A 15,183-nucleotide genomic window follows, 5' to 3' on the forward strand; every position below is an offset into this window, starting at 1 on the left:
GAAAATAACTGGTGACAGTGTGGCAGGTAGTTTGAATTGAATGCAGAAGGACCAACTGGAAGCCTGTTGCTGTGGATGAAGCAAGAGATGATAAGAGTTTAGTTTTCTTATCTGTAAAATGGGAATAACACTCCCTGTCCTATTTTACAGGGTTATTGTAAAGATACAGTAAGAAAATGAATGTAAATGTACTTTGACACCATAAAATATCATGATGTGCAAGAGGTGAACTGTGACTTACAATTCTGAGCAGTGATAGTTATTTTTATGTTGTGGGAGTGAATTCCCTGGAGGTACAGTGATGTGGGTCACCTCACTGGCTGCTGTTTCCCAGTGGCTTTGGAATGAACCCCTCCAGGTAGCGCCTATGGGTTCCAGGGGAAGAAACTGGGCTAGACTGACAAGCTTAAGTGCTGATTTCTCCAGGGTATCCTGCTTTTTTTTTTTTTCTCTTTTGGAGTTATCCTTCCTCAAGGTCAGTGAGAATTTTGAAGAGTAAGATGAACCAGAAAGAGTTTGCCCAGGAGTTTGTCGTAAAAATTCCTGGGTTCTTCTGGGACTGTGGTTCTAACGGTGTCACTGAAACTCTTACTTTTTCTTCTTCAGGGGATGTTGGAAACTACTATTATGGACAAGGTCACCCAATGAAACCTCACCGAATCCGCATGACTCACAATTTGCTACTTAACTATGGTCTCTACCGAAAAATGGAAATCTATGTGAGTTACTGGAAGCCACACCTCTCCCTAACTTCATTTGCTCTGGTTCCCAGTATGTCATTCATTACGTCATTTTCTCAAGTACTCACTTACCTAACATGTTGAGTGGCTGTCATGTGGCAGACACTGTAAATGATAAGAGTAAAAGATTCTCTTTTTAAGACATTTGCTCTACTGCTGGAGACCAACATGTACACAAATGTATTGTACTACAGTGTATAAGTACAATTTAAAAATGTACAAGTACAGAGATAATGAAGAGTGAAGGAGGAAGGGAGCCTTGGAATGAATCGAGGTGATAGCTGAGCATAGTTTTAAAGATTGAATATAATTTAGTCTGGAGTTTAGGAGGGGCCTGGCATAGTAGGCCAAGGGAAGAAAATAAACAAAAAGGCAGTGAGGTAAGAACAATATTGTGTGTTTGGGGAAAACATAAGGAGCTCAGTATGCAGGTACCGCTGTAAAGTTCGTAAGTGTGAATGAAGGGAGTTAGAGCTGGAAGGTCAGCAAGGACTGGAGGTGTGTGTCAAGCAATTCTGGTGAGCCAGTGTCAAAAATTCTAATGCCTAAGTAGAAGAGTGGTCAGGACTGTGTGGAACTAGATGCCAAGGCTCTAGTTATCACAGAGTAAAAACTGTCTAACCTCTTGACAGCTGATTTTTTTACCCCATCTGCCAATTTTTAAAGAGAAGCTGGAAATCCAGATTCTTATATAAAATCTCCCAGGTTTAAAATGTTGGTCCAAGTGCTTTTTTTTTTTTTTTTTAATATGTACAAACAAAAACACCAACACATATGTGATCAAATTGGGTCCAAAAGTTCCCAGTTTGAATGTTTTCCAGAGGTGATGAACAAGTAAAGGATTTTAAATGAGAGAGAAGAGGCATGCATTTTAGAAGCAGGGAGGCCAGTGAGGAGGCTGTTGCAAGGATCCAAATGAGAAAATAAATGGCTTAGGGGCACATGTTGCCTTGTGGTAGAGCATAAGAGTCTCTTGTTAATGTGTGCTGACCGCTTAAGTAACCTAGCAACAGCAGTGTCCTTCCTCACCATTCCAGAGACTGAAAGGAGATGAGTCTTCTGTCCCAGATGGCCGTGTCATGTCTGCAGCCACTGGATGCAGCTGCATAAGCAAGGAGGAAAGATAGATAGGAGCAGACAGACCCTGGGACCAGATAGCTGAATGGGCAGCTGGGAATGAAAAACATAAAAGATAGCTGAGGTTTCCAGGGATTCTAGGGAGCAGACTAGCACTTAGATAAAGAGAGGATACCTGAATGTGTATTAGTAAGCACCAGGGCCTCTGGAGCTGCCTACTGCATGTTTGTACCACATTCATCTAGTCCCAGCTAGCCTCCTTTCCCACCACACCTGCCTCAGAACCCTCCAAGTCAGCCAGGTGAGATTCTGCCTCTTTCTACCCCATCCTGACTAAGAGGATTATTTACTCTGCCCAGTCATATCTTACTCATCTTCAAGAGTCACCTCAAGCCCTATTTCTTTGACTCAACAGATTTTTGTTGAGTACTTGTTGTATTCCAGGGACTGTATTAACTGCCATGAGAGTGATAACCAAGATATTAAAAAATGGATCCTGTATCTTCAAGAGAGAGAAAAAGTAAACTAACATTTACTGAAGATGGCTCACTGTTATTTCATGTAGTCCTTCTAGCAATCCTAATTTGTAGATGAGAAGACAAGCTCAGGGAGGATCATTAACATGCCCAAAGTCACATGGCTATGAACAGATGAGTTGATATTCCAACCCAGGTCTCTTGGGTTCCAGAGTCTGTATCTGTTCATTTGTCCTTTTTTCCTTCCTAAACATCTTAACAGGATTTTTTTGGCCACGTCATCAGGGGCCCAAGGCTTATTCTGTCCTTCTGCTCAGCCATTCTTAGCTTATTTGATGTCATCTTCAAATTTTTTTGCCTTGAAGTTACATGATGGCTGTCTCAGCTCCAAGTATTGTGTTCATACAACAGAATCCAAAGAGGAAGGGAACGGGCAAAATGTATTACTTTCTACTATCCCACCCCCACTCCCCTTTTTATTGAAGAAGAAAACCCTTTCCAGAAATTTCCCTTCAGATTTCCCCTTGAATCTCATTGGATCATTTGCCATACTTAGACCATTCACTTGGCATTTGGCTTAGACTAATCACATTAGATTCCTGAGACTCAGTACATTTAACACCCAACCAAATTGAGATCTGTTAACAAGAAAGAAGGGAGAGAATGGCTTTTTGGGAAGCAACCAGTAGTGGCTTTCATAGGAGATAATACCTTATTGGAAATTACCTCATCTGTGTGGTATTCTTACTGTAAATTTCTAAAGCAAAACCTTAGTATAATCTCTCCAGAATCTCTACATCTTGTTCTCTTAATGTCATCTTTTTCCTTCTCTGGCCCTGCCTCTCCTTGAATGTAACTTGGGTTCTCTTTCCCCAGTGGTGTTCCTCTGCATTCGTCCTGCTAGCCTCTCCTTGCTCTGGGCTGTGATCCCAGCATCCCTTTCCCCAAGCACAGATAGCCATTTTAGTATCTGTCCTGAAATTGATGGCTTTTGCAAGTCAGTCCTCAGTTCTAAAAGTCCTTAAAACCTTCTCATAGAAGTTGATGTATGACTTCTGTCTCCATACTCGAGGGAGACATGTTGAAGTCTTTTTCAACACAATTTCACCCTCTTTGGTCCCTCCCCTAACTCTGTCTCCTCACATCTAATTAATCTCACCCAGAAACTACATCCTCACTTTTCTTCCAGGCACCATCCTATTTACATAATCAAAAATCCAGCCCTCCCTTGCCTTGGATGCTTATTTTATATATTCCCAAGCATCTTATTCATTGCCTTCTGTTATTTTGTTCTTTTTTTAAAAAATGTTTTTACAAAATATTGAGTGGATATGAAAGCATTTTTATAAAATATGTGTAAGGTTAAAAGAACCCATTTAATACCACCTAGTTTAAGAAAATGAACATTGCCATGACTGCTAAAGCCCCTATATATCCTTCCCTGATCCGATCTACTTCTTCCCCAGAGTTGTTAACCTCTGCCCTGAACTTTTTTTTTTTTTTTTTTAATTTTGGTATCATTAATCTAACATGAAGGACATTATGTTTACACTATACATGCTAATCGTAATGCCTCCTTTCTTTTTCTCCGCCCTTATCCCTCCCTTCCCACCCATCCTCCCCAGTCCCTTTCCCTTTGGTAACTGTTAGTCCATTCTCAGGTTTTGTAATTCTGCTGCTGTTTTGTTCCTTCAGTTATCCTTTGTTCTTATACTCCACAGATGAGTGAAATCATTTGGTATTTCTCTTTCTCCGCCTGGCTTATTTCACTGAGCATAATACCCTCTAGCTCCATCCATGTTGTTGCAAATGGTAGGATCTGTTTTTTCCTTATGGCTGAGTAATATTCCATGGTGTTTATGTACCACATCTTCTTTATCCATTCATCTACTGATGGACATTTAGGTTGCTTCCATATCTTAAACTCTTTTTTTTTTTATATCTTTGCTTTTTAAAATAATTTTACCAGTATATATTCATAAACAATACATTTTACTTTTACATGATTGAAAGTTACATAAATGGAGCTATATAGTATTTATTATGTGACTTGCCTTTTCTGCTTAACATGTTCCTGAGAGTTATACAAGTTGGTGCATGTAGCTGTATTTATTTTCACTGTATTTCATTGGACGAATATATTACAATTCATCTTTTTTATTATTTGATGAGCATTTGGTTTGCTTCTAGTTTTTGCTATTACAAACACTGCTGCTGTAAACGTTCTTGAACATGTTTCTCGGTGCATATATGCTAGAATTTTACCAGGGGAGACTCTAGGAGTAGAATTTATATACTAGGGGTATAAGTGCTGGGTCAGGAGATACACGCATATTCACCTGTATTACATAATGCCAAATGGTTTCCACTTGCCAACAGTGTAGAATTGCAGTTATTCCAAGTACTTGGCAACACTTGATTTCATCATATTTAATTTGTTTTTGCCAATTTAGAGAGGCATGAAATGCTGTCTTATTAGTGTTTTAATTTGTATTTTCCTGGTTGGTTACCAATGAGGTTGAGGATATTATTTGTATGTTTATTTACTATTCAGTTTTCCCTATTGAAGTCCCTATTCAAGCCTTTTCCCAATTTGTCTATTTGTTTTTGTTTTAATTGGACTTCAGCTACACAGAATTAGGTTAACCATTATCCTTGGCTCATAGCATCAAAAGAAGGTCCATGGTTGGCCTTCTCTCTTAAGCATTTATTTAACTGTTTATTTACTTAAATATTTGAATAATGAATGCAATGAATGTCCATATTTCTACAACCCAATCAACTCTTCTAAATTTTATGTTGTATTATTCTCTTGCTTATTAGAAAATGTTTATTATATATGTATTGACCTAAACAATATATAGCATTCACTCACTTGTTTTGAACTTTTTGAAATAATCCATTCACCTTGCTGTGTACAGCTTTAGTTCTTTCCTTTTTCTCTGCAGAATAATATTTAGTCATGTCAGCATAACTGCAATTTATCCTTTCTCCCATTAGCTTAATTTGTATGTATTTTTTTATTAAGGTATCATTGATATACACTTTGATGAAAAAACATTGTTTTTCATTTGAAACCTTCATAAGAGTGTATATCAATGATAAATAAATAAATAAATGAAGCACACAAGCAAGCAAGCAAGCTGCTCTGGAAAAAAAAAAACCATTGTGGTTACTATATTCACCCATTTTATCAAGTCCCCCTCATACCTATTGAAGTCATTGTCCATCAGTGTAGTAAGATGTCAGAGTCACTACTTGTCTTCTCTGTGCTACACTGTTTTCCCTGTGACCCCCCCACACACAACATATGTACCAATCATAATACCCCTCATCCCCTTCTCCCTCCCTCCCACATACCCTCGGCCCCTCTTCCCCCCCACCTACCCCTCCCCTTTGGTAACTGCTAGTCCCTTCTTGGAGCCTGTGAGTCTGCTGCTGTTTTATTCCTTCAGTTTTGCTTCGTTGTTTTACTCCACAAATGAGGGAAATCATTTGGTATTTGTCTTTCTCCACCTGGCTTATTTCACTGAACATAATACCCTTTAGCTCCATCCATATTGTTGCAAATGGTAGGATTTGTTTTTCTTATGACTGAATAGTATTCCATTGTGTATATGTACCACAGCTTCTTTATCCATTCATCTACTGATGGACACTTAGGTTGCTTCCATATCTTAGCTATTGTAAATAGTGCTGCGATACACATAGGGGTGCATATGTTTTTTTTTTTGTTTTTTGTTTTTAGATAATTATTTTTTATTGAAGGGTAGTTGACACACAGTATTACATTACATTAGTTTCAAGTGTACAACACAGTGATAAAACATTTATATACATAATTCTAGGTTCCAGCTATCACCCTACCAAGCTGTTACAATATCTTGACTATATTCCTTATGCTATACATTACATCCCGGTTACTTATATATTTTACCATTGGAAGTCTGTCCTTTTTTTTTTTTTTTTTTTCTGTGAGGGCATCTCTCATATTTATTGATCAAATGGTTGTTAACAACAATAAAATTCTGTATAGGGGAGTCAATGCTCAATGCACAATCATTAATCCACCCCAAGCCTAATTTTCGTCAGTCTCCAATCTTCTGAGGCATAACAAACAAGTTCTTACATGGAGAACAAATTCTTACATAATGAATAAGTTACATAGTGAACAGTACAAGGGCACTCATCACAGAAACTTTCGGTTTTGCTCATGCATTATGAACTATAAACAGTCAGTTCAAATATGAATACTCATTTGGTTTTTATACTTGATTTATATGTGGATACCAATTTCTCTCTTTATTATTATTATTTTTAATAAAATGCTGAAGTGGTAGGTAGATACAAGATAAAGGTCGAAAACATAGTTTAGTGTTGTAAGAGAGCAAATGTAGATGATCAGGTGTGTGCCTGTAGACTATGTGTTAATCCAAGCTAGACAAGGGCAATAAAACATCCACGAATGCAGAAGATTTCTCTCAGAACGGGGGGGTGAGGTTCTAAGCCTCACCTCTGTTGATCCCCAATTTCTCACCTGATGGACCCCCTGCGACTGTGCCTGTCTTAGGTTGTTCCTCCCTTGAGGAATCTTACCCGTCTCTGGCTAACCAGTCATCTTCCGGGGCCATACAGGGAAATGTAAAGTTGGTAAGTGAGAGAGAAGCCTTATTGTTTGAAATGGTTAGCTTTTTACTTCTTTGCATATTTATGCCCTGTGGCTTCTATGCCCAGCATTTGTCTTGAGGTATCTTTACCACTTGGAAGAATTATGATACTCGGTAAATTTGATATGAGGCACGAATTCTATTTAAGGGTTGTAATTAGGAAGGAAGAAGAAAAGCTATAGAAGTAGCAGGCGGAAGAAAACATGGGAAGATTTGATTATTTCTTTGACATATCTTCTTGTAGAGTAACTTCAGCATGTATAGGTTTTAAGCTACTACTTAAATTGCGCACACACATTAACATAATAGGAGTATAGTTACATAACCAAAGCATATCTGTAATTACCAGCCATCTCCAGTGAAACCAAGAAAACCAGTTAAGCACCTTAGGCATTTGTGAAAACTTATCTATGATATGGTGGATATTGTCCAACTGAACTTGAACAGTCTGAGAGAAATCAGACAAATTAAAACAACCCATTCCTGGGGAATGTTCACATCCCTTGTGTTCTTTTAACAGTAAATAGTCTGTAGTTGTAAGATTTTGGAGCGGTGCATATGTTTTTATGAAACTGGCCTCCTGCATTCTTAGGGTAAATTCCTAGGAATGGAATTACTGGGTCAAATGGTATTTCTATTTTTAGTTTTTTGAGGAACCTCCATACTGCTTTCCACAATGGTTGAACTAATTTACATTCCCACCAGCAGTGTAGGAGGGTTCCCCTTTCTCCACATCCTCGCCAACATTTGTTGTTTGTCTTTTGGATGTTGGCCATCCTAACTGGTATAAGGTGATATCTCATTTGTGGTTTTAATTTGCATTTCTCTGATGATTAGCGATGTGGAGCATCTTTTCATGTGCCTGTTGGCCATCTGAATATCTTCTTTGGAGAAGTGTCTGTTCAGCTCCTCTGCCCATTTTTAATTGGATTATTTGCTTTTTGTTTGTTGAGGTGTGTGATCTCTTTATATATTTTGGATGTCAACCCCTTATCGGGTATGTCATTTATGAATATATTCTCCCATACTGTAGGATGTCTTTTTGTTCTACTGATGGTGCCCTTTGCTGTACAGAAGCTTTTTAGTTTGATATAGTCCCAATTACTTATTTTTGCTTTTGTTTCCTGAGAGATCTTGTTTTCTTTGGGTAAATTCCTAGGAGTGGAATTCCTGGGTCAACTGGTGTTTCTATTTTTAGTTTTCTTAAGGAACCTCCATATTGCTTTCCATGTATGTAGTTTTTTAATGTTAGGAACAGTGCTCCTGTGAATATTCTTGTAAATGTCTCAGTGCATATATGACAGTTTCTTTTGGCTAGGCACTAGGAGTGGAATTTGCTAGACTGTAGAATATGTGAATATGTGAATATTAAATGCCAAGTTGCTTTTCAGGGTGATAGAATGAATTTATACTCTCCTGGCAGTGTATAGAGAGACCTTGATTCACATCGTCTCCTACACTTGGAATTAGACTTTAAATTTTGCCAATCAGATGAGTGTAATTGTGGTCTTGATTTGAATTTTGCTAATGACCAGTGAAATTGAGCATCTCTTCAAATGTTTATTAGCCACTTGTATGTCCTCTACTATGAAGTGTCTTTTCTTTTCTTTTTTTTTTTTTGCTAAATAGCTATTTATTAAGGCTTGTATTCTCCTAGTGGAAAAGTTCTCCGATGTTGTCCATGACACCACACAGGCAGTAACAGTTCAGAGAGTGACATGTTCTAAATACAAGTCTATAAATACAGCTTAAACTTTAACTGACGGTCGTTTGGAGTAAATAGTTTTCAGAAGCTGTCTGCTCTCTGAACAGTGAGGTGCTCTACATATGTGTGGATTCAGTGTGCTGGAGTGACAGGCATACGCACCATTTTCATGCTTAATTAAACTCAAACTCCAGGTGGCGCTGAGTTCTTCAGTGGTTCCTCTTTCTGCAAAATAGGATAGCAAATTCTGTTTTTAAAAGGTTTGTTTCTTGCTTTTTTTAACGAGTTGATCAGGAAAAAGAAATTAAATAAATTTACAGTCGGCAGCATCATCCTTCACACTGTACTATCAGATTCTAAACTGCACACAACTAAGAACACCTGGACACTGAGCCATACCCTCACATGCCAGGTCTTGTCATCCTCCCACTGGACCAAAGAACAGAGCAGGGACAAAGTGCCATCTGTGGGCATCTGAGACTGCAGGAAGTGGGGGGTGTCCCAAGGAAACACAGCATGTCCTCCAGATTTGAAAAACTAAAATTCATCTGTCTAGTAGGAAATCCAGTGGACAGATTAGTATTTTAGATGACATAAAATAAAAACAACCAACTGGACAAAGTCATCACTAATACATTGATTTCAGCATTCTGTACTTTAACTGAACACCCTGAATGACAACTCCTGGTTCCCCAAGAAGCAGTAAGGGTGAGAAATAAGTCTCACATGAAGATGTTAAAGGACTGTGAATATGAGAACTAAGAACATAATTTCTGCCAAAATTAAAACAAATCTTTGGGTTATAGTAGGTTTTTTGTTTTGCCTTGTTTTAAGGATATTCATTCGTATTTCATGTTTGGTCTGATTGATAAGCTGACAAAAAACACTTTATTAGTGAGGTCTACAATGCTACTATACAAAGAAAAAATACAAATGAATGCAGATCCATTCTGGCAAAAAACAAACTACAAAGAGCATAAAGATGCAACAAGTCAGGCCCTGCACAAGAAGTCAGCACCAAGCACACATTCTCTTTACCTTTTCAGTCCAATTAGAACACAGAAGACGCTGATTTACACTTAACTATTTGTTTCAGTTCTGCCATTCTCGTGCCCCACCTCCTTCTCTTCCTGGTGCTTCTCCTAGTAGGAAAAGTCATTAAAGATGGAGGTCGTGTGCTTGTAGGAGGCAGTGATCTTCAGCACTTGGCTTGGCCCTCTCCAAGGGCACCTCCTGGGTGTCCTGGGACTTTGTGACCGGCTTGTCATTGTTCACCAACCTGATGTGCCACAGCTGGCTGTTGGGGACGTGCTTGACAAAAATCCACTTCATGTCAAACTTGCCCTTCCACTTGTCCTGAGACTAGACCGCCACCCCACCCTCGTGCCGTAGTCCACGGGTGACTTCATCTCAGCCACCCCCGCAGAAATGCCCACTCCCGTTGACACTGAAGAGCAGGTAAACGGGCCCCTTGGTGCTCACTGAGTGGAATGCACTGCAGTGCTCTGTGCTGCACTGAGTGGAGTACTTAATGGAGCGGGGAATGGCGTCCTAGGAATAGCTCTTAATTATGAACACACGTCCACTTTTAAGATTATAGTCAAAGTCTTTAGGTTATAGCTGTGGGCAGCTTTCAGTTTCTCAACCACAGGGTGGGATTCTGTGATCAGGGCAGAATTAGGCTGGACATACCCAGGAGAGTTACTATCGCCGCTGGTCCCCCAGCTTGCCCAAACACCAGATTTCTGTTTCAAGGGGCGACCCAGCAGGTTTGTGCTGCTGAGGTCTCTGATACGGTGGTTGGGCCAAAGGGGGAGGCTTGAACGGGCAGAGGCTGCATGACTACCTGGGGCTGAGTGGCAGACTGGAGGTATGGCACTTGCTGGGCAGCTGGGGCCTTGGGCACAGGCCCCTTGTTACCCAGGTGCCAATGTCCATGTTATGCTTTATGTGCGGAGGGGGCAGTGCACCCCCGATCACAGGTTCGCTCTTTGCTTTCATTTTCTGCTGTAGTTTTGCCTGGTTGCTGGCAATGGCAGCCCACAAAGTTGGCTTCGAAACTGGCATGTTCATGTTTGTCCCACCGTTACCAGGAAGGACACCGACCCCATTGTCTTGACTGAAGAAGTGGTGACATCCCCAGTCTTGAGGCCCACCGTGCCCCGCTCCAGGCTGTTCATTCCAGGAGCCTGTTGCGTGTGTCGCTGTGAAAGCCCATCTGCCCCTCCACAATTGTGCCTCCCAGGGAGCTGGGTGGGTAGGTGTAGCTGCTCCCATAGGCTGAACTCTGAGCCTGCTGCCCCTAAGACCCACTGGCCCCCAGGCTGAAAAAGCAGAGTTTTTGGGGAAAAAATTAAACCTGTGCTGATAGATGTTTCCCAAGCCCCCATGCTGCCCCAAAACAGCATTATGAATAAAATGATAGTTTCCATTACCGAGTCCATAGATGGTGAGGTGTGGGATTGGAGGGTCCCCTCGGTAGACCACGGCGCCTCATTGAGGGAGTAAGGAAATGCAATGGAGGGCGGATAATAGCTGGACAGGTAGGGATCAGCCATGGAGAGGTAACTGTTAACTGTGATTTGTCCAGAAAGATAGGGCTCAAAGAGTGAACCTTATCCTTCTGATGCAAAGAACCATTTTGTCCTTTATTATCTTGTCCTTTTGTTCTCTGGGAGTCCACGCTGGTGGCCGACATGCTTCATGAGCAGCACGGTGTGGGTCCTGGGTGCCCCACCTTCTCACCCGGCACTGCCCAGTGGTGGCGGTGGCGGCGGCTGCTGGGTGAGCAGGCAGCTTGCAGTGTGCAGTACAGGTTGGCGAACCTGACAGACACAGTGATGGGCTGCCTACTCCAATGGCCAGAGTGTCTTTTATTTATTTATTTATTTATTTTTATTAAGGTATTATTGATATACACTTATGAAGGTTTCACATGAAAAAACAATGTGGTTACTACATTCACCCTTATTATCAAGTCCCCACCCATACCCCATTGCAGTCACTGTCCATCAGTGTAGTAAGATGCCACAGATTCACTATTTGCCTTCTCTATGCTGCACTGTTTTCCCCGTGACCCCTCACACCATGTGTACTAACCATAATATCCCTCAATCCCCTTCTCCCTCCCTCCTACACCTGCCCTCCCACACCCCTCCCCTTTGGTAACCACTAGTCCCTTCTTGGGTTCCGTGAGTCTGCTGCTGTTTTGTTCCTTCAGTTTTGCTTCGTTGTTAATATTCCACAAATAAGGGAAATCAATTGGCACTTGTCTTTCTCGGCCTGGCTTATTTCACTTAGCATTATATCCTCCAGCTCCATCCATGTTGTTGCAAATGGTAGGATTTGTTTTTCTTATGGCTGAATAGTATTCCATTGTGTATATGTACCACATCTTCTTTATCCATTCACCTACTGATGGACACTTAGGTTGCTTCCATATCTTGGCTATTGTAAATAGTGCTGTGATAAACATTGGGGTGCATATGACTTTTTGAATCTGAGAAGTTGTATTCTTTGGGTAAATTCCAAGGAGTGGGATTCCTGGGTCAAATGGTATTTCTATTTTAGGTTTTTGAGGAATCTCCGTATTGCTTTCCACAGTGGTTGAACTAGCTTACATTCCCACCAGCAGTGTAGGAGATACTCCGCATCCTTGTCAGCACTTGTTGTTCTTAGTCTTTTCAATGCTGGCCGTTCCTACTGGTGTGAGATGATATCTCATAGTGATTTTAATTTGCATTTCTCTGATGATTAGTGATGTGGAGCATCTTTTCATGTGCCTGTTGGCCATCTGAATTTCTTCTTTGGATAATTGTCTCTTCATATCCTCCACCCATTTTCTATTTGGGTTATTTGCTTTTTGGGTGTTGAAGCGTGTGAGTTCTTTATATATTTTGGATGTTAGCCCCTTGTCAGATATGTCATTTATAAATATATTCTCCCATACTGTAAGATGCCTTTTTGTTTTACTGATGGTGTCCTTTGCTGTACAGAAGCTTTTAGTTTGATGTAGTCCTATGTGTTCATTTTTGCTTTGTTTCCCTTGCTTGAGGAGATGTGTTCAGGAAGAAGTTGTTCATGCTTACATTCAGGAGATTTTTGCCTATGTTGTCTTCTAAGAGTTTTATGGTTTCATGACTTACATTCAAGTGCTTGATCCATTTCAAGTTTACTTTTGTGTATGGGCTTAAACAATAATCCAGTTTCATTCTCTTGCATGTAGCTGTTCAGTTTTGCCAACACCAGCTGTTGAAGAGGCTGTCATTTCCCCATTGTATGTCCATGGCTCCTTTATCATATATTAATTGACCATATATGTTTGGGTTAATATCTGGACTCTACTGTGTTCCACTGGTCTGTGGGTCTGTTCTTGTGCCAGTACCAAATTGTCTTGATTATTGTCTTAATTGTAGTAGAGCTTGAAGTTGGGGAGTGTAGTCCCTCTAGCTTTATTCTTCCTTCTCAGGATTGCTTTGGCTATTTGGCGTCTTTTGTGGTTCCATATGAATTTTAGAATGATTTGCTGTAGTTTATTAAAGAGTGCTGTTGGTATTTTGATAGGAATTGCATTGAATCTATAGATTGCTTTAGGCAGGATGGCCATTTTAACAATATTCTTCCTATCCATGAGCATGGATGTGTTTCCATTTATTGGTATCTTCTTTAATTTCTCTCATAAGTGTCTTGTAGTTTTCAAAGTATAGGTCTTTCACTTCCTTGGTTAGGTTTATTCTTATGTATTTTATTCTTTTTGATGCAATTGTGAATGGAATTGTTTTTCTGATTTCTCCCTCTGCTAGTTCATCATTAGTGTATAGGAATGCAACAGATTTCTGTGTATTAATTTTATATCCTGCAACTTTGCTGAATTCAGATATTCGATCTTGTAGTTTTGGAGTGGATTCTTTAGGGTTTTTTTATGTATGGAGTGTCTTTTCTTTTGCCCATTTTCCTCTTCAGTTGTTTGGATTTCTTTTTCTTAACCAATTTGTAGACATTCTTTATATATTCTATATAGTCCAGTGTCAGTATATTGCTATAAATTTCTTAGGTGCTGGTTTTGTTTTTTCACTCCACTGTATCTTAAATGAACTGAAATTCTTATAAGTCATATTTATTAACTATTTCCTTTACAAGTGCTTTTTATGTCTTAAATCCTTCCTAACCTTTAAGGTAGTCTCTCCCTAAGTTAATCTTTTGAAAGCTTTATGCACTTGCCTTTCACATACAGATGTTTACCATATCTAAAATTAATTTTTTAATATGGTTTGAAGTAGGAATCCACTGGAAATTTTTCCCCTGTATTGTCCCAGTTGATTTATTGAAAAGTCTATATTGTTTCCCCATTGACCTAAGTGTCATCTCTTTTATATATGAAGTATTCATATATATTCATTCATTCCACAAATGCTTATCAAGTACCTACTTTGTGTCAGGCCCTTTGTATATGTGTTTCTGGTTTCTATGTTCTGTTGACTTGGTCTGTTTCTTGACCTATATGCCAGTACCACAGTGGCTTAATTATAATAGCTCTTTATTAAGCCTTGATATCTAGTAGCACAAGTCCTCCTGCTTTATTCTTTAAAAAAAAAAAAAGGCTTGCTATTTGCTCTTTGTACTTATATGTAAATTTTGGAATTAACTCATCAAGTGCTACAAACATATGGGATTTGGTTGAAATTTCATTGAATGTGTACATTATCTTAGAGATAATTCATACCTTGGGAGTATTAAGTCTTTGAATCCATGAACATGGTATATCTTCATTATTTAATTGCTTTTAGATGTCTCATGTAAAGGTTTCCTTTAGTATCTTTATTGTGAAATATAATACATGTACAGAAGAGTGTGTAAAACAAGTGGGCAGTTTAGCAAATTGGTACAAATTAAACACACAAGTAAACACCAACTAATTGAAGAAATAAAACATTGTCAGTATCTCAGAAACCTACCTATGCCCCCTCCTGATCCCAGCTTCTTCTCTTTCCCCGGAGGTAACCAGAATCCTTACTTTTCTGTTAATTGCTTCCTTGCTCTTCATCATAATTTAACTATCTAAATATGCATCCCCTGTCAGTACAGTTTGATTTGCTGAACTTGATATAAATGGAATTAAACAGTATACATTTTTTGTGTGTAACTGTAGCTTGTTTGTGTTAATGGCTATGTAGTGTTTTGTTGTAGAATATACCACTATTCACCAGTTCCACTGTTGATAAGAGTTGAGATTTTGGCTATCAATATAAAGTTTTATAATTTCCTTCATAAAGGTCATGTACATCTTTTATTAGATTTTCTCCCAAATACTACATTTTTTTAATGCTATTGGCAAGTTGTCTTTAAAATTTTTTTTTTTAGATTGTTTACTGGTATACAGAAATGCAGTGCAGATCTCTTATTTAAACGAATGTCCATGGTCTCTGTAGATCTGATTTTGCTATTTGTTGTTACTATGGGCTTTCAGTACTGGTGCTTTGTTTCCTTGTACATTTTGTGGTTTTTGAGGTCATGTTTCT

At 39.2% G+C, this 15,183-nt stretch overlaps 1 protein-coding gene and 1 pseudogene across 2 annotated transcripts in view; one reads left to right on the plus strand and one right to left on the minus strand.

Moving 5' to 3' along the window:
* HDAC1 (histone deacetylase 1) overlaps positions 1-15,183 on the plus strand; it is a 41,107-nt gene that overhangs the window by 4,641 nt on the left and 21,283 nt on the right. Inside the window, exon 2 of one of the 2 annotated variants that reach the window (XM_036885170.2) lies at positions 607-719. The exons of the other annotated variant lie outside the window; for it this stretch is intronic. Coding sequence (XP_036741065.1) covers positions 607-719 — 113 coding nt within the window. The remainder of the gene's footprint in view (positions 1-606; positions 720-15,183) is intronic. 2 annotated transcript variants of the gene reach the window in all.
* LOC130683330 (YTH domain-containing family protein 1-like) lies at positions 7,426-11,363 on the minus strand (annotated as a pseudogene).

This window comes from Manis pentadactyla, chromosome 4 (genome assembly GCF_030020395.1).
Source record: "Manis pentadactyla isolate mManPen7 chromosome 4, mManPen7.hap1, whole genome shotgun sequence".
Lineage (NCBI taxonomy): Eukaryota > Metazoa > Chordata > Mammalia > Pholidota > Manidae > Manis > Manis pentadactyla.